At 36.3% G+C, this 21,407-nt stretch overlaps 1 protein-coding gene across 2 annotated transcripts in view; it reads right to left on the bottom strand.

The window, feature by feature from the left end:
* Nucleotides 1-21,271, bottom strand: part of lamb2l (laminin, beta 2-like) — a 57,720-nt gene extending 36,449 nt beyond the window's left edge. Inside the window, exons 1-2 of one of the 2 annotated variants that reach the window (XM_048177433.1) lie at nt 21,144-21,271; nt 11,159-11,234 (exon numbers count right to left, since the gene is read on the bottom strand). In XM_048177433.1, coding sequence (XP_048033390.1) covers nt 11,159-11,195 — 37 coding nt within the window. In that variant the 5' untranslated portion in view covers nt 11,196-11,234; nt 21,144-21,271. Of the gene's footprint in view, nt 1-11,158; nt 11,235-12,332; nt 12,477-21,143 lie in introns of those variants that run through there. The other variant, XM_048177434.1, reaches the window with a different exon arrangement.
* Nucleotides 21,272-21,407: the final 136 nt, after the last annotated feature.

Here is a 21,407-nt window from a genome sequence, read left to right as displayed (position 1 = left end):
TTGGTTCACTGTGATTTCTATTGTGATCTCATATGATTGTCCCGCCCTCACGCCAGTAATAATAAAAATAATAATGTTTATTTTATATAGCGCCTTTCTACCAACTCAATGACGCTTTACAATAGAGCAATGTAAATGTAGAACAATAAAGTAGGGTAGAAAAGAAAATGGAAAAGTAGAAAATATAGCAAAATACAACAAAATACATAGTGCAGCTATACAAAATAAAACAAGAAGTGCCCATTTTGATTTACTCTGTGAAATGTTTAAGAATAGGTGGGCTAACATAGACAATGCACTGTCAAGTCCTGAACTGGAATGTGAAAAATCAGATAGTGAACCTACAGGCACAGACAAAGCAAGGCAGTCATTGTTGTTTGAAGTCAAACAAATCTTGACAGATCATGACAAGAACGTTCCTCCACAGATAATACTGATAAAACTGATTATGGTACAATAAAGCGCTTATGAAGGAATAGGTATAAGCAATGCATCCTAATGCTGACAGACCTATAGATTTTGTCTACATGAAGTTTATTCCAAAACAGGACAGAGTTCACAAAGTACACATGCCCTAAGACACATTCCATGACAATGGCACATGCTCACACACCTTGATCATATTTCTTGTACAATCATTAACACACAGTCTCACTGACCCACATTGAGTAAAGAGAGTACAATGGACACAGAGCCCATAGCTCCAGATAATGAACTTGTGCCAGGAAAAATGACTGTAAAACATTTTATCGGTGATGATTTGAATTCATGGTAAACAGTGGACAAACTTATTAAAGTGTCCATCTTCTGTTATAAAGTTATGAGTGTAACTTGCTCTAAATGGAACAAAGCAAACAAACCAACTTCCTGTTATTGAGCTTTTTATAGAGGCCTGTGACATGCCATCCACTTTTTTTCAGTTTTTAAATCAAGTCATGTTTATTTTAAAATGCTATAAAACTTGTCACACACTTTAAGGTGAACAACCTCGGGTGTACGGCTGCACGATTTTGCAATTTATTGCTAGTCGCAATTTAAAATGCAGGTTTGGATTGGTAATCTTTCATACTGGGCATTTTCCCGGTGGGCCGATGCACTCTGAGGCCAATTCAAGTGTTTATTTATTTATCTATTTTATTTGTTTGTAGGACTGGCCTATCATGCAGAGACAGCAGCCCATTTGTTTGTGTAATATATAATATATGTGTGCATGCTAGTGTTGTCAAAAATATAGATATTTTGATACAGATATTTTCTTTATTCCAGTACTCATTTTCTGCAATAACTGATACTAGCTGGAGTAGCCACGTGTTATTGCTCTCTCTTTTCGAATTGACAGTTTGACAAATACCCGCCTCCTCTCACTCACTCGTCTCATTCGCTCCGGCTGAATAGTGTTGTTACAGGGCACAGATTTTGGAGCACGGTTGTGGGTATAATTTTGTATAATTTTACTCATTTCTGCAGGTTTTGCACTCGAAGCCACCCCTCAAACAGCTTGCAAGTACCAAATTTTTGTGGCTAATTGCATTTAAATCGTTAAATACAAACAAAATTATGTCAAAATGCCCATCTTGGCTAGTATTCAGGTAAACATAGTGAGTTTTGGAATGTAAACAGTTGAGAAAGAAACCGCATGTTGTGTAACAGTATATTGGATCCATGCATAAGCTCTTAAAGTGACAGCAGCCTAATATTCCTGCTGCTGTTTGTCATGTTAATCAAAGGTGCCGTCGAACTGAAAATTGAATTTACCTCGCCATAGTTGAATAACAAGGGTTCAGTACATGGAAATGACATACAGTGAGTCTCAAACTCCATTGTTTCCTCCTTCTTATATAAATCTCATTTGTTTAAAAGACCTCCGAAGAACAGGCGAATCTCAACATAACACCGACTGTTACGTAACAGTCGGGATCATTAATATGTATGCCCCCAATATTTGCATATGCCAGCCCATGTTCAAGGCATTAGACAAGGGCAGCCAGTATTAACATCTGGAGCTGCACAGTTGAATCATCAGACTAGGTAAGCAAGCAAGAACAACAGCGAAAAATGGCAGATGGAGCAATAATAACTGACATGATCCATGATAACATGATATTTTTAGTGATATTTGTAAATTGTCTTTCTACATGTTTCGTTAGCATGTTGCTAATGTACTGTTAAATGTGGTTACAGTTACCATCGTTTCTTACTGTATTCACGGAGACAAGAGCCGTCGCTATTTTCATTATTAAACACTTTCAGTCTGTATAATGCATAAACACAACTTCATTCTTTATAAATCTCTCCAACAGTGTAGCATTAGCCGTTAGCCACGGAGCATAGCCTCAAACTCATTCAGAATCAAATGTAAACATCAAAATAAACACTGTACTTACGCGATTAGACATGCTGCATGACGAACACTTTGTAAAGATCCATTTTGAGGGTTATATTAGCTGTGTGAACTTTGTTTATGCAATGATAGAGTCGAGAGCTTGGGAGGGGGGGGAGAGCGCAAGCAATTAAAGGGGCCGCAGCCTGAATCGCCGCATTTCTAATTATGCTTCAAAATAGGCAGTTAAAAAAATTTATTAAAAAAAATCTATGGGGTATTTTGAGCTGAAACTTCACAGACACATTCAGGGGACACCTTAGACTTATATTACATCTTGTAAAAAACGTTCGATGGCACCTTTAATCAAAGAACAAATGACATAAAGGAAATCACTCACTGCTTTTGACTCAATAACTTTAATTGTAAGCATTAATCTGTATTTAATTTTTACAATGAAGCCTATCCAGTGTTATTTTACATTTGATTACTTTATTTAGTTTCTGTAGTATTTCTTACCCGAATAATACTATTAGACACACCTTAAGAACTTAAAGCCATATTTATGTCATTTGTCTCTTTACTATTCTATTGAAATGCCATTGTCTACATTTTATAAAAATATTAAACTGCCATGTAATAGTCTAATATTAAACACTAAGAAAAGAGATCTTACAGAGAACTCAATGGAAAGGAGTGAATGAAGTTGACTCTACAGGGAAACCTTCATAAGAATCAACTGGAAGCTTGTTTAACACCCCTTCATCAAAACAGGCTTTCCAGCCACTACTTAAAATCTTTTAAAAAGCCACGTATAAAAATCACACACCTGAGACTGTTATCATTTCCACAACATTCCTCTCATGCTCTAAATTCTGGCTAAACCTTTAAACACAGCTTTCTGGTCTACAGAAACAAGACATCAACCTTCAAAAAAGGCAGACAACATCTTCATCTCTTACATTTTCACACTTAACAGAACATCAGAGGGACTTTGTTAATGCAATTTATTCTAATGTCTGATGTTAGCATGTGTTGCTATCTAAGCTAATAATACCCTAAGAAGTCAATTAAAAGCACACTCAAACAAGTTTTATTACCAACACTCTTCAGTACTGAAAAAAAAAAATATTTATAATCGACACTTAACATCTTGGATGAAGATTTTTTTTTATTTGGTGCAGTGTATTATGGGATTGCCAAATGATACATGTATTGCTACCTCAGAATTAAACTAAAATGAGGTACCTAGCATCTTTGGGAGATTTTTTTCACTTTCACATTTTACTTTTACACATTCATCATACTACATACAACATAATTTTTAGTTCTTCATCAAAAATAGTATCTACTCAGATGGTATACAATTTCAGAAGCAACTCGGTTCTTGATCTGGGGTCACAGATGCACCATATAGTGCTACACACAAGGCTATAGCTCCAAAAAAGACTGCTGTTCAGAACAGCATTCGCATAGGGAGTGAACCTACAGTATGATGTCTAAACATGCCATCTGGGTAGGCAGCTCACTAGGGTTTGGAACAGAGCCAATGTTGCAGTGTTTTTCCATTTCCAGTCCATTTTTCCAGACATTTAATCTTTTAAATGTAATACTTTCAACAGGGGATATGCATTTAGCCATCTAGCTAAACGACTAGTGATTGAGCATATAAGGATCCTGATAAAATAATAAATGATGCACTGATAATTGCACTGTGCTACAATGAGAATAATGGGCCAAAATTAGCGTGTTGATCCCCCTCGCCCTCACATGCCAAAACTAATGGCCATCCTCAGCACTGTTCTCATTCCATCCTCAGTGAAGCACCCTCACTATTGAAATCCTGCTCCCCACTATTATTATCAACTTCTCTCCTCTTGTTCAGCTCTCTCTTTTGATTCAATACATATAGCAGAGTGTGAAAATGACTGAAACCTGCATCCCACGCATGAGCACCAGGACTGCAAGTGTCAGAAGCATGTGTTCTAACTGTTAGCTGTTAGCCCATCAAACTACAGCTACCCTGATCAAGAAAAGTACTCACCTCACTTAACTTAAAAAAAAACAAAAAATACAGGTGCAGCAGGCAAATAGCGCAGAATCTATAATGAGTCTAATTAACATAAAAGGAAATGTGCCAATAGTTATATACAGTGCAGCACTGCTTCAGTGCATTTAGCACCTGGTTAAACTGAATTACAAAAGCTTTATAAATGGGTCAATGAAGTGACGGGTCATTCTTTTGTTCAAAGGCCTTAATAATAATAAAAAACAAAGATATGACATCCAAGTATGTAAGGTAGTACAACTAGATCTCTTTTATTGAATCCAAAAAGCTTTAATTATATTTTGCCACATATAAAGGTATTTTAAAGATTTTGAAATGTCAAAAGTCATTTGGTTTAACCGTCCAAAGGCCAATACATCCATTTCATTTGTGATTAAAATATCTTAAAATGTAATAAATGTATATATTTTTTATTCTGCCATGATTTTATAACATCATATATCAACATAGTGAAAAATGGTATTAAAATTATGTGTAGAAGTCGTTGCTTTGTTATGAGAAAGAATGTCCGGAAAAATTAATTTCATTTATGTCATTCGGAGTAACCAATATAAAGGGACCATTTTGGATCAAGTCATGCGATCAATATCATGTGACAGGATGTGACATCATTCAGACACCTGCAAAGGACCACATGGTTATAAAGCAAAGTAGCTAACTCTCTCTTAACTATTTGAAAAATTCATGTTTTCACTTGCTCATACGCATGTCCCGAAACATCAGGAATTCAGTTCAACCGCTATAAAACATGGAAAATTTTGTAATACTTTAAAAAAACTTGTACTAAATACAAAATATTTGATTGTCCTTTTGCTGGCTAGCTAGATAGATATCAGCCTGTTAGCATCGTTTGAAAATATTGTCATTTGGTATAAGGGTCAGTGACAAATATGGTGCGGCAAGATGAGAAATTAAAAAATCTTTTAAAAACCTGTTTTAAAAGCATGCATCAGGTACGTTAAAATGTATATATTGTGTCTAAGTTGATTTTATGTTGATAAAAATGACATTTGCACAATTTTTTACTAAAGTTAAGAATGAATGTACCTAAAAATGTCAAATGGTGTAACCGCCAAAGAATGAGAAATATTAAATATGTTATCCACATAGATGGCATGTAAGCTCACTTATAGAAATATATACTTCAATTTAAAATATCAAATGAAAAATAATTTTATTAGTTATCTCTAAATGTAAATTTTAACGTGTTTTTGCAATATTTGGTGGGACACATGCTGAAAACACATTTGTTTTCTAAATAATCTTTGACAAATTATTTTAAAATTGTTTAAAATCATGTTATTACACTAAACTAGATGATTACATTTTATTCCACATTAATTTTTCTGTAAATAATTATATTTTTTATGAAAAATACTGGTTACGCCAATTGACACAAACCAGTTACACCACCTGACCATGTTGCTTCTACAGCCAAAGGCCATTGTTTGTTGAACAAATTGACACTGAAAATCAAGCATGACAGTCAGCAAGTTAAGTTAAGTGGTTTCAGTGATGAAAAACAACATCTGACAACAAGAAATAATCATAGTAATGAACAGTGAAATCATGTCTCATATATTTTACAGTTAAAGGGTTAGTTCACCCAAAAATGAAATTTCTCTCATTAATTACTCACCCTCTTGTCATTTCACACCCACAAGACCTTCGTTCATCTTCAGAACACAAATTAAGATAATTTTATCTCCCATAGAAAGCAACGAAATTACCCCTTTCAAGGTCCAGAAAGGTACTAAAGACATCGTTAAAACAGTCGACGTGACTGCAAAGGATCAACCTTAATCTTAATGGTTCAACCTTATTATGAAGAGACAAGAATACATTTTTTGTGCAAAAACAAAACAAAAATAGCATCTTTATTAAACTATTTTGTCTCTTCCCTGTCATTCTCCTATGCTGTTGACATGGTAAACACAGTGCAGAAACTCCAGGTTTTACGTCAGAACACCGGCTCATTATTGGCCGTGCCCTGCGTCAGTCTCACACGCATGCGCTGTGCTGATCACGTGATCAGCTTTGGCCAATACTGAGCTGGCATTCAGACATAAAGAAGGAAGGCTTCACTGTGTTACTGTGTCACCTGCGTGAGGATAATGACAGGAAGAGAAGAGATTGTTCAATAAAGTCATAATTTTCATTTTGTTTTTGCGCACAAAAAGTATTCTCATCTCTTCATAACATTAAGGTTGAAACACTGCAGTCACGTTGACTGTTTTAACAATGGCTCTACAACCTTTCTGGACCTTGAATGTGGTAATTTTGTTGCTTTCTATGGGAGATTAAAAAAAAAGCTCTCAGATTTCATCAAAAAATACCTTAATTTGTGTTCTGAAGATGAACAAAGGTCTTACATGTGTGGAACGACATGAGATTGAGTAATAAATGACAGAAATTCCATTTTTGGGTGAACTAACCCTTTAAGGAACAATATCTGATAACAAGAAATCATCAAAGTGATGATTTCTTAAGAAAAAAATATCTGATAGCAGGATCAGAATTCACTGGTGCTCTGTGTTTCCTTGCTTGAAACTATATCAATTTATCTATTGGGGCAAGAGGGGCTCTGTTATGTCGTTTTAATTATAAAATCTTAGAAATTTAATGAATTGTATTTTATAGATGTAAATTGTAGTCTTTGGTTAAATGCACAATATGTAAGACTTTTGGATTCAAATATCAAAAAACCACTTGGACAATTTTATATATTTTGTTGACTTGTGTACTTATATTATGCCAGATGTTTCCAAGAATGTTTAAACCTAGAGAAATAATAACCAGGACATGAGCCATGTCCGTGCGTCGCCTATCAATGACATAATACCCGCGTTAATCTCGGTTTCCCGTTTTATTTTGTCGAAACCACAGAAACACCAAAGACGCTTTAATATATTATGTGTTTTATTAGACAGATGAGCAACTGTTTGGATACATTTGTCGATGGAAATCTAATCATATTATATAGCTAAACACGTTTAGTCTTATTGTTTAAATCTTGTTTTCATGATTTACTGTGAGTACCATGTTTTACCATGCCTAATATGGATTTAGTTGACTGCAGTGTGCAACAAGTGTCTCATAGCAGCTGCCGAGCGAACGCACAGAGTAGCATTATAACAAATTTGAACACACAAATGTGTCTAATATTTTAAAACAGAGCTGCTTTACATCACATACGCTTGACCTGAAGAAGCAGCGACTGCGGCATAATAAAAGCTGTTGTCGATACGTTTGACGCACTTGTCTTTCATTAGCAATCACTCCATGATTTTATATTGCTTACATTTTTAAGTGAATGGAATAGAAATATTGAAGCTAATGTTAAACATTAATGTTCTAAACATTAATGTTGTGCAACATAATTATATATTATTTTACTGAATTACAGAGCTTTAATAATAAAGTTGTGGATAAAGCACCACTTTCTCAAAAAAATAAAACATTGAACATTTGAAAATAGTTCCAAATAGTAGTTTAGTTTATATTACATCTTTAATCTGCAATATAAACTAGTGATTTTGACTAAATTTGCCCCTAACAGAAAGGCTTGTAATAGAAGTCAAATGGTGTAACCGGTTACACCATTTGACATTTCAATTTAAAATCTAATTTGACAGGTATTATCATGGACACCTATGTAAGCACATGGCCTTTGTGGAAATATTTCAAATGTAATTTTTAAAGTCAATACACATTTTTATATTAATGATGAATTATCAATGTATTCATGGGGTCATACCATTTGACATGTATACCTAAGAATACCTAACCATACCCTAAAAATGTCAAAATATCTCATATTTTAAAGACAGTTACTAACCTTTGCATGCAGCATTTAGTGTCACAAGGGGTCCCTCTTTGTGATATAATTTCCTGTCACATGGTTTTCTTGCACAATATTAACAAAATGGCTCCTTGAGTGGTGGTTACACCACCTTTACACTTCAGGAATTTGACATGACTCCTATGATTCCCCAAATTATTTATAATATTCAGAACAATGGTGTTAAATTTATTTTTATTTACTATTAAATTGTTCTAATGTAAGATTATGCCAAACTAGATAATATGGTGTTTTATTGAGAATTTAACCTTTTTTAAACAAGATCAATTATTTGGTACTAAGTTTTTACGGTTACACCACATTGACATTTTTGCAATCAATCCCCAAATATTCTCTCAAAATTGATTAAAACCAGAAATTTTAGACTTGGTCCTCAAAAAAGAGAATGTATGCAAGTAATTTGCTAATTTATTTTGCAATTTTTACCCTTTTAAATTTAACTAAAACTATAAGGACACAAAAAAATGAGCGTCACGTCATTGACCCATAACCAAAACTGTCATTCGTTAAACCAAATTGCTTTTTTGGTGACAAAATTTATCCATCTTGTAAAAAATTACAAAAGCAGATTGATTGATTATAAAAACCACATAATATCATTGTTAACACTTAATAAAACTTCAAAATTAATTATATCTCCATTATGTTTTTTTATATAGTTTTAAAAACCTTATTTGTCAATGACCCAAATACATTTTCAGCATTTTTAAGTTGTTTAAAAATGCAAGACAGTTAAAAAAAATGTAATGTCCAGAGACATGCATTTTCAGAATGGCATTTCACATACGAGACACTGCAAAAGATGCAAGACGCAACCACAATAGTCAAACAAGTCTGTTTAGTGCAACCCCAGAAGCATTTAACATACTTCTGCGTACCCCCTCTCTTCCACTTAAGACTGCAGTCACACCTTTTCCATTAAAGGTGCTAAAGAGGATCTTTTCGTCGACTGAGAAACCAAAGACTGTTAGTGAGTTTTTGAAATGAGCGCATGCGTAAGAACAACCCCCCTTCTTCACAGCTCATTTCGAGGGAACGCTTCCCAAAACTCGTGCACGAGTATTGGAACACGAGTGTTTACCACCGGCATTCACTGTGTCGTGTTAGTGGATTCATTATGTCGGACTCACCGCAGGTAACTCATAATCTGCGGTTGTTACTCCTGTCTCCTGACAAAAACATTGCATGCGGCTCCTGTAGAGTGTGGAAAGTTACTGGAGCGCGCAGCCGCGCACGTCTTGCACAAGGAACGTCATGGCAGTGATTGACAAGCCAGAGGGCCAATCATTTACGTGATGATCGTGTAAACGATTGGCTGATGTTTTTAAGGCCCTACCTCGTGCACAGATGATGTATATTAATATTATTCCTTTCAGTGCACCTAATAAATAGTCTTTTATGAGTTAGTAAAGACAGTTTCAAGTAATATTGCAAAAATGTATAAAACAAAACATCCTCTTTAGCACCTTTAAGGGACAATATTTGCCCCCTTAAACTGATTTTCCAGTGCATTGTTTTTTACAATTATGAATACCTTTATACAATAAATAATGGTTTAAATAAAAAAAATGTTCAATAGAGAAATATACACAATGGTAAAAAAAGGATACTTTTAAATATTAAACTAAAACCACCAGTAGGTGGCGGTAAGTCACTGACTTAATGAGTGAGTCATCTAGTCATTAATTCATTACTGAATGAATGAATAAAGCAAGTGGCTGTATGGCAGTGTTGGCAAGATTGGAAATGTCCAAGTATTGTACCAGAAGCTCAAAAGATAATGTAATTTGATTTGAATGTCATGTATGAATGTCATGGCATTTGCCTGTTAGAAATACATGTTTGGTTTTAATGTTATTTTAGGGTTTGGTAGAATTAATGAACGGTAAGACTCAGCATTTTGATTGTGTACCCCCTCTGTCACCTCATGTACCCCAGTTTTGGAACCACTGCTTTAGTGCATGTTTACATAGAAAAACAATGAAAAAGCAGTGGAATGCAAAAATGTATGTTCTGTGCAAAAGGCCCCCAAAGCAGCACATCAGTTTATGAATTTGCCCCATGTATCTGTTTGCATGTTTTTTTTTTTTTTTTTGGTTGTTAAATATCGACAGAACTTTTCCTTGCCTTGTTTAGCAGAGTTTGCTGCAGGTGTACGCTTTCCTCTCCATAATGTATACCTTTCATTATGAAACACAAAGAAGCAAGGACACGCAAACACAATGCCTCTGATTGCTGCTCTTCAGAGAGAGAAAGGCCAGGCACTGATGCTAAAGAAGAGAGAGGGTAACAGGTTGGTCATGTTTTCGTTTGCTTAAGTCTAGATTGTTTTGTGTTGAAAAGGGCTCTCATGGGAGCTACTGTGAAAGACCTCCGGGGTGGGGGGCAGGTGGTGGTCTGTGTGTTTGAACTTCGCTTTGTTTAAGAAGCTTCATCCCCTGCTCACCTGACTGGAGAGTGAGACTTTGATAATGACATGGGATTGTATGTGTTGTCATCAGCATTTTATGATCCCACCTTAAAGGGATAGTTCACCCAAAAATGAAAATTCTGTCATCATTTACTCACCCTTAAGTTGTTCCAAACCTGAATGTTTTTCTTTCTTCTACACAGAAGAACAAATTTTGAAGAATGTTGGTAGCCACAGAATGATAGCCACTGACTGTCAGAGTATTTTTTTCTATACTATGGAAGTCAAAAGCTACCGTTTGGTTAACTGTCAAATGTTTGGTTACACACAAATCCTTCAAAATAGCTTCTTCTGTGTTCAGCAGAAGAAAGAAAAACATACAGGTTTGGACCAACTTGAAGGTTGAACTAACCCTTTAAGCTGACGTCTGGAAGGTAAAGACATGACCACCATAATCTAGTTTATGCAGAAATCTGTTCAATTCAATCTGTGACTTACCCAGAAGCAGAACACTTAAATATCTCGCCATCATCATGGGCTATCAAACAAACATGAGCAGCTGATTTCCAGGAGCCTGAAATACAAAGAAAAATAATAAAAATAGTGGTTCAGCAGCTGACAACCAAAATGCAAGTATCAGGTGCTAAAGCTATTCATACAGTGCATTCACAAGACATATGATTCATAATTATATAAAATGCATAAAATGTTTACATTATCTGAAAAAAAAAAAAAAACAGCATCTGAATGTGAAAAAAGCAATTAAATATAGCGATATGGTGGGATTGTTTCAGTATTTCACTCGCGGTCCCCCTAACCGAGTCACCCCAAGCGCAACCGCACCATATCTCAGAGCACTTGCCCGCTTGCTATGGCTCCGTTGTATCTGTATATTTTAAATATATTAGCGCACTAGACATTTCACCAAACTAATATTAAAGATTTAAAGTGAGGTAAACATGAGGAGGTGAGAGTGAAGCTAGCTTTGTCTGGTAGGACCATGAGTGTGAGCTCAAGAGAGGAGCATCGGGCCCCTGACTGCAGGCTCTTCAGTTTGCTGGTGAGAGGAGAGGAGTGACAGGTCAGCTCCACCACACAATGCCACAGCCTCCGTTTCCCACACAGCTTCCACTCCATATTTCACTGCTACTAAATCCTCTCTCAACTACTATAGACAACAAAACCGTTTCACTGATGTTATATCAGTCAATAAATACAATCCGTACACGGAGCCATTAAAATAATTTAATGCTAACTTAAACCCTGCTATAAGAACTCAAGTAACTGAAAAAAACGATAATTTTATGATTTAAAACCCCTTAAAAATTCTAAAATAAAAGAATTTACTGTCATATGGGACATTAAATCAAACCTCGCAGTCCTTAAATCAGTCTAGACCATACCAGGAAACAAAGGTATGATGCCTCATAGATAAAGAGCACATGTCATACTGTCAAATCAAAGAAGAAGGACAAAAGACAGATAAAGTGAATAACAAAATGAAGACAGGATTTACAGAGTACGGAGTCAAAACTGGCTGGCAAGACAACAGATAAAGCCAGCATGACCTGCACATCACCTGCATCTGTGTAGAACATCCAAAACACGACAGAGCCTCTGATTCTTTATCTAAAGCCTTATATGTGAAATACAAGAAACATATAGTACTCACGCAGCCACACAAGTTGATAAAAATCCTCTGGACAGGGAAGAGCCTTTCTCAGAAAGGCTCCCTTGGAGGCACAGAAAGAGAAGGACTTGGTGTGTGAGAGAGACTTGGGATGTGTAAAAACGTGTGAATGTGTAAAGTTAAGCATAAAAAAAGAAGAAAAAAACTTTACAGGCACAACTGGCCTTTCCGGACAAAAACAGAAGGAACGGCTTAAGCCAATCAGAGTGGACGGAGAACGGTTCCCCCGCCCTCAGCGCAGCAATGGGGTGAATGGAGAGTGATTCTTATTCAAATGCAGCTGTCACTCTGAAAGCCACTGTTTGAAAGGGGGAGCCGGTCTCCAGGCTGACGGAATGCACTGAACCATTCTTTAGGGGGGCGTTGAGCTGGTTAAGGGGTACAGAGGGGAGGGCAGTGATGCTTTGGCTTTCTCTGACCACACACACCCTCTTCCCTTCCAATACAACATTCAGTCTGAACTCATAGAAGGAAAAACTTGAAAGAAATCTATCTATTTATCTATCTATCTATAGGCCCAGTCGGACCAATAGCTAACATTTTTTACTTATGAAATAAATAAATAAATAAATAAATAAATAAATAAAAAAACGGACATGCAGATTTGCTTTGCTTGTTAATTCTGATCACTAACAAAGATGTCTTTCTTCTTTTTGTGCCATAAAAAAAAATTAAACAATTATATACTATTACTTTTTCTTCTTGTGCCCCACTATAAAAATGAAAAATACAAAATTTTGTAAAATGTCAGATTGTTTCCTTTTAACTTATGTAACTCCATGAAACACTTTTGTTGGAAAGCAATAAAACGTTTTGCAAAACTTTGAGACTTTCAGTTTTGACAAAACTTGACTTGTTGGCCAGCTAGATGGTGTTATCTTAGTGTTATCATGTTTAAATCAGTGTTTAAACAGTGGTCAATACACTAAATTCTGTATAAAATGTTCACGTTAAAGGGGGTCTAATGCTATTTCATGCATTCTGACTGTAATGATGGGTCGACAGAGTGAGGATCCATTTGCAGCTTTTTTTTTTTCAAGCTAGCCCTTTATTACGTAATTGTATGCCGACTTCTTCCGGAAGAGCGCGCATCAACCAGGGGAGCGTTTCCCAAAACCATAGTTGCTAACTAAGTTAGCAATTTTGTTGGTTGCAATACAATTTCCTATTGCCAACCAACTAAGTTGCTAACAGGTTAGCAACTATTCTTTTGGGAAACGCACCCCAGAGCGAGAGAGCAAGAGCACGCCCATCAACATGCTTAGTTCGGCTTTATGGAAGTCGTCGGCAGCCCTGCACAGGACTTGCTCGAGAAAGATTCGTCACTTTGTTTTTAGACTACGAAATCAACAATGTCACCAAAGAAGTGTGTTTTTGGTTGTTAGGGAAAGATAACCTTGCTTCCCAAAGAACCCTGCGTTAAGTGGAGCTGAGAGATTTGTGCTCACGCATTACATCGATGTGCTCTCGATATTTGTCATTAAAATAGAAACCGCCTTAAATTAACTATCAAAATAAGGAGTCGTGTCTGATAGTTGCAATCAATTTTTTATTGGTTAAAATGAATGAAGAGTATCTTGTGTTTTTCCGTGGCTGCTCAAGCCCTCAGGATCGGCGCTTATGGTTTCATAAACAAGGCCCAGTTCTACGCAGGATTTACAGATCGTTAAAAAAATTAAAGATGGAGCGGTCACAGCGATAATGATCCCGGTCATGAGTCGGAACCGCAGGTGGTAGGTAAAACTCATCAAATGTCTGTTTTGTTGGAAATAGGTGCCTAAGTGAATATAATGTAAACAACACAAACGTAGTGAATTCATAAATTCATTATTCATCATTCACTATATGCTATATTCATTATAGTGATTCAAAAGTTATCCATGGATAATGCAATGGTGTATTGTGTGTGTTTAAATACATTTGTTTAGCTGACCATCAATAGCTTGCAGACGATCACTACACAAAAGCTGCGCCCACGGCACGCCTCCAGGAACTTGGCTGTTTTCGGAAAGACTCGGTACAGCGTATCTGTCTTAATCTGATAAAACACATATGAATATGATATGAAGGATGCACTACTATAGGTACTCAAGATTAACATGAGATTGGCAGAAACTGTGTGTTATGTACCCTTTAACCAACACAAATGAAATATTACAGAGATCAATATTAATGTATAACATATTAAGACACTCCTTACACATTCACACAGTAAGTAAAGAGACTAAACTGCCACTGGTCTTCAATGTTCAATAGACCACCAGCATATCTGAGATAGCAACTTACTCCATCATGTAGGGCGCACACAGCTTTTAAGACAGCAGCTAAATGACTTCATCTGCAAACATGAGCAGAGTGAAGGCCAACCTGACCACATGAAGACAAAGACTACAAATCTGCACTCACTGAGGATGAGTGACTCATGAACAAGCAACGATGGGTGTGAAATACAGTAAACCATCTATTCCCTGAGATAGGTGAGAGTGCCACCTCACCATCTCAATTGCTTTGTTATGATAGTTATTGGTAACTTATTGAAACAGGCAAATGTTTGGAAAATTAATTCATTCATTTACTTATTTAGTAGTGAAGTAGACTAAATAATTCAATACCAACATTACCTGAATGAACTGACTGTTTTTCTCACTCCTTATCATATCGTAAAATATAGATATGCTGCTGAGGGCTCTTCTGTCAGATAAAAGCCCACAGCAAACGTGAGACTGAACAAGGCAGGTATAGCATACTTCTGATATCTCAGTCTATGAGTTCTAATGTCTGCTGGTGGGTAGCATAAATCATCTAAGTAGAGTAGATAAATCATCTAAGCTAAATATTTAAAACTGAGGAGCCATGACATGTTACAGCAGAAGTGAATCAATTATAGAGTTGAGCTGTGTAACTACTGGGCTAGTTTGACAGAATTGATTTACAATGTAATGTCTAAACCTCTTGAGATCAAACTGAAAGACCCCCTGTGGTGAAAATCAAGTTTTTAATGTTGTTCATATGTCTATCTGGTGTTTTAAACACACTTTAAGACAAACAATGTGCAAATTCATAAGTCAACACTAGAGTATTTTTTTCTTTAAAACTGCAGTAAACCAAAGACAGTCTCGAACCCGCGGTTTGAAATCGCTGACGTCACAAACTACCTTGTAACCAATCACGTCAACGTGCCGGCGGGTTTTAGCAGATCATTAACTGACCGCACAAGGGAGTCTCAAAAGAAGGTTATGCCGATATATTTTTCTGTTGATATGAAAAATCGGGTAGACTTAGCAATATGGCTGGTATATGATGCATATTACGATGTTATGATGAACTATATGTCTTTCTCCACTGATGTTCTGAGTTGTTCAAAGCGTTTCTAAGGATACTGATTGTTAGAAGGCAGCTGTCTGACTCGTAAATGTGAACATGGTTTGTGTATCATTAGCAACACATTATTAGCTGTTTGATAACATAGTCAAGTAAATGCTAATCATATTAATTACCGTTATGTGTCAGACGTTGTAAAAAGAGATACCATTGTGCAGCATGTCTTAGCTCGTGCGAGTGGGTGGAGGCTAATTAGCATATTCATAGATCCGTGTATATTAAATGAGGCAAGGGTGTAGAATTACATTCAAGCTATTATAATAAGGCATTAAGAATTGTTTTTCAAAGGAAAAAAAACATTTAAATATGTAATTTTGGAGATCAAAGATGAGTTTTAAGGGATAAATTATTGACTACAGGGGGACTTTAAGAACATAGTGAAATTCAAAACAAAACAAAAACTATTTTCAACACTTTGTGGATGTGGTAGGCTAATACATAAAACATTCAGACTATAAAAATATGAAAAATATGACCGCAACCTTCATATTCAGTATCAGGTAAGCAACATAACACACACAAAGCTTAATTTACTTTCCTTTGCTCAACCCATATAGAAAAACACCTACGCTAACTGAAAGGGTTAGTTCACCCAAAAATGAAAATAGTGTCATTCATTACTCACCCTCATGCCGTTCCACACCCGTAAGACCTTCGTTCATCTTCGGAACGCAAATTAAGATATTTTTGTTGAACTCCGATGGCTCAGCGAGGCCTCCATTGCCAGCAATGACATTTCCTCTCTCAAGATCCATTAATGTACTAAAAACATATTTAAATCAGTTCATGTGAGTACAGTGGTTCAATATTAATATTATAAAGCAACGAGAATATTTTTGGTGCGCCAAAAAAACAAAATAACGACTTATATAATGATGGCCGATTTCAAAACACTGATTCAGGAAGATTCGGAACGTTATGAATCAGCGGTTCGGAGCACCAAAGTCATGTGATTTCAGCACTTTGGCGGTTTGACACGCAATCCGAATCATGATTCGACACAAAAGATTCATAATGCTCCAAAGCTTAATGAAGCAGTGTTTTGAAATCGGCCATCACTATATAAGTCATTATTTTGTTTTTTTGGCACACCAAAAATATTCTTGTCACTTTAATATTAATACTGAACCACTGTACTCACATGAACTGATTTAAATATGTTTTTAGTACCTTTATGGATCTTGAGAGAGGAAATGTCATTGCTCCCTATGCAGGCCTCACTGAGCCATCGGATTTCAACAAAAATATCTTAATTTGTGTTCCGAAGATGGGTGTGGAACGGCATGAGGGTGAGTAATAAATTACATTATTTTCATTTTTGGGTGAACTAACCCTTGAACATGTTCCACTTGCAATGTCAGCTGCAGGACAGGTTATTTGTTTGAAAACAATTAAAATGATTAAATATATAAAAAGTCTGCAAGATAAGAAGAGCTGACAAAGATATACTATATACATATTATATACTGATTTGACTGCTTTCCATGGCATTTACATTTGCTATGTCTGGCTGTGTCAACCCATACATGCATCACTACAGGTATTTGAGTTGAATTCTGCTGCATTTGTGGGAGAGTTGCAAACTGGCTCAACGAATGATGTGAGTTTGAGATGGGACGATTGGTTTGTGTAACCAACATTAACAGTGGAATCCATTGCAATCTTCAAAAACAATCAAAAACACAAAACTCGAGGACAAAACTGTTCAATACACCTCCTCTAATAATAATATTACCACAATGTACTAGTTAGGATGAACATAAAAAACATGACTGCGGTTAACATGGGAGACATGTATAGACAAAGTCCAAACAGGAGCGTGCTTAGTTCCTCACATTAGGCTCTACAAGATTACACCATGTCTTTCTGATTGTGTTCAACTGTATAAAACAAGTTGACATGGTTCACATGTGATCTGCAGTGTATACCACAAGACTACTTTACAGCAGGCTGAGATGAAATCAGCTCAAAAGACCTTGAGCTTTGGCCTTGTGGTTCACAATCTTCAAAAATTAAAATAATCCATAAGAGCATGCCTGCTTTACGTATATAATCACACTGCTGTAAGGAGGATATTGAATCTTAATGCAGAACAGCAGGCTCTGGCTCCTGTACCTGGTTTTTAAAACCATTTATTAAGGTTAATCTCTAACCATACAACCTGAGTGCTCTCACGTGAGCTCACTCCCTCTGGCTTTTCCGGAGTAAGACTAAACAGTAGCCAAATGTAAACTTAAAACCTGTGCTCACCTTTAGACACAAAACTACTGCACTTTTAAGTGGTCAATGACTATCCAAATAAACAATCAATTTGCTAATAATTCGGTTGATATGCTAATCAAATCTGTTACTTGTTTCTATCTCAGGATGCACATCCCAGAGTAACTACAGTTTGTGCCTGCTCCAGTTTGGAAACTTAACCACTAAAACAATTACCTTACTAACTATTTATAAGCAGTAAATTAGGAGATTATTGAGGCAAAAGTTCCCCAAACTAAAGTATGACCACTGAAACAAATACACGATTTTCAATATTTTGTCTTCACTACAAAATGCTATGCAAAAGATGGTAATGGCTATACATTAATATATTCCCTATGCTTGTAATGTCATTGTGGCTCATAGCAATTCACTATAAAAACATCAAAGCACACCAGCAAGAAATAATACAGGCTTTAATTCTGTGTATACTTGCCAATTATTATGTCTTATACGCAGAACTTTAGGCCCATCATCATTTAATCATGTCTGTCAGTAAAGAATACCTCAACTGACTGATAAGACTGCTCATCTGCTGCTTCAAAAACCTGAAAATCCCAAGCAATCACAGGACTGACATTTTAAATAAGGCTCCAGAGAGAACGAGCAGCCAGCGAAGCTATCGTGAGAGACGCCGAATATGTTTTGACAGCTTTTCCTTCAGCTGCGAGTAATTATTGCAGAGGTTTCAGACGTAATCTAGCATTTCCAAAACATGTATTTAAACTAATCTCAAGAGTATCTGTGTTTGGGAGGGAGGATTTGCAGGTGGCATTGCTATCTATTAGGCACAACTAGGTCTTTAATAACTGTAGGAAGTTATCCGTTAACTTTCATATTCATTTCAATTGCTTCAATTTACCTGTAGTTACCAGCATCTACCAGCTAAAAGGGTCTGAAGATCCTGAAGCCCTCTTAGAGGTCTAGGACTCGTGGAATTCTTTGAACTTCACTGTCACTCACAGCAATAAGGCTAAAGGGCAAAAGAGAGCCGATTAAAGCTATACTCAGAAAAAGGGATCGTTTCCCATGCTTTGTGACTCTGTGCCTTGATTTGCCCTTTGTCCGACTGTCAGCTTAGACCCCTTAAGATTCATTAAAACATATGTTTATAAAGATTATGGTATTAATTCAACAAATGAAGCCTGTCTAAGAAATTCTATAATCGTCATCAGAGCATGCATGCACATTTGACAGCACTGACAAATGAAATGTGAAACACTTCTACAGAGTGTGCTGCAAAAGAACAAAAACAGGCAGATCTTGGGGAATGTACGAGAGTGTAAATAATCAGGCTTTACTGATACAGACAAGTCACTTCAAGGTCAATACCATACTGATGTGTCTGATATCTCAATGGTTTCTAAACTTTTAGAATGAAAATGAAAGAATCACATTGTCGACACCATTGTGTGACATCACACTCATTTACTCCAATTATACTTGACTTCACAAGCATCAAACACATTCTGTGAAAAGATTGTACTGAACACTTGGAAAGTTAAAAAGATAGTTCAACCAAAAAGGAATATTCTGTCATCATTTCCAAACCTGTATAAGTTTTTTTTTTTTTGTGCAGAACACAAAAGAAGAAATTATGAATGTTGGTAACCAAACTGTTTTGGTGACTTCCATTATAAGGACAAAAAAATTACAAATAAATAAACACTGAGACATTTCTTAATATCTTCTTTTATGTTCCACAGTTCCATACGGATTTGGAAACGACACAAGGGCAAGTAAATTGTGACAGAATTGTCATTTTTGAGTGAACTATCCCTTTAAGGTAGCCCTAGAAGAAAGTGATTTGAGCTCTTCTTACTTACATTCAGAAGATTTCACCCTTTTCCCAAGAGTGCAAGGGTAGGATTCAGTTTACGGTTTAATTCTCATGTTAAGGTTAATATAATCAAAGACATGCACTATGATACTTTATGAATTATTTCTAATCTTATGGGAACCAATTAGAAACCAAAATTCAACTTGACTACATGCATCAAATTTCCACATTTTCCACAGACATGATTAAATGCTTTGTAGTTGGTATATTGTAGATGTTTGTAGCTGATGTACACTCTAAAAAAAAAGTGCTATATAGCACTAAAAGTGGTTCTTGGCTTGTAATCATAGGGGAACCACTTTTGGTGCTATGTAGCACCATATCTTTAAAGGTGCTCTACAGCATCTTTGTCAAATGGTGCTAAGTAGAACCCATAAGAGGTGCCATGTCGCATTTTATTTCTTCAACAAAAATCAAGCTAAACAGCACCAACAGTGGTTCTTTGTCTCGTAAAGAACCTTTAAAGGGGCTTAACAGGTTCTTTGTCCAGCAGTGGTGCTATATACCACCTTAACCACCTCAAAGAACCACTGAAGAACCGCTGAAGAACCATACAGGGGCTAAACAGATTCTGTATACGGTAGCGGTGCTATATAGCACCTCAGTCATCCAAAAGAACCGGTGAAGAACAGCTGAAGAACCACTGAAGCACCAAGATTTGGTGCTATACAGCACTTAAAGTGATTCCCCTATGATTATGAGCCAAAGAACCACTTTTAGTACTATATAGCACCATTTTTTAGAGTGTAGCCTACACACTGTACTTTTTAATTCATGTAGTAGTCCAATCCTTAATATTTGAATTAGGCTACCTTTATTGCATCTTTCTGCAATGTGTTTTTGAAAATGTAAACAGACCACGAAGGTCTGGTCAAATCCCTTTTATAGCTACTGCAACTGAAATGATTCTCATGACAGACAGACCCCTATCTACAATCCCACATGACAAATGATTTATCTCTCTTCTGTCTGAGTATGCTTTTCCATTTCAATTCAAGGATAAACAGTTTTCGAAACGAGTCTGTACACTTTAGTCAGAGAGATGAAGACGCTGCGACCTGTATTTCACAATAATCGCATAACGCTACATAAATAAGTTCTCTCACAGGACATGAAACACATTATTACTAAAACCAAAGAAACAGCAGAAAATGTGCAGCATTACACTTGAAATGAAAGTTCATAGCCTATACACCGTTTCGACATACTAAGAGTTTGACTGCAACTTTTTAAAATAAGATTATAAACGGTAAAAGTGTCTGTGAATCAATCATAATACAAAGTTAGACAGTATAGCTAGCTTTAACTCTTACCTGTGGACTGACTCTCATAAGCAGAAGCGCTCCTCACGCGAGCTGCGCGTCCACCTGTTCACATGCACAGTTCACTGCTGAAGGAGGAGCCCACGCGGGTTTTCCCTCTCACAGTATTATAAACAGGTAAGAAGGGTGTTTGTATGGCGACGTCATGGCTTGTGTTTTAAATAGTCCTCAAATGACAAGTTTATCGTACACACCCAGTTGTAACTTGAGGGTGACTTGTGGTGGTCTGAAATAAGGTGGCAAAGTTTGTTATTT

The sequence above is a fragment of the Megalobrama amblycephala genome, linkage group LG24, assembly GCF_018812025.1.
Source record: "Megalobrama amblycephala isolate DHTTF-2021 linkage group LG24, ASM1881202v1, whole genome shotgun sequence".
Taxonomy (NCBI): domain Eukaryota; kingdom Metazoa; phylum Chordata; class Actinopteri; order Cypriniformes; family Xenocyprididae; genus Megalobrama; species Megalobrama amblycephala.
The sequence above is the reverse complement of the archived record's forward strand: the minus strand, read 5'-3'. Positions and strand labels throughout refer to the sequence as shown.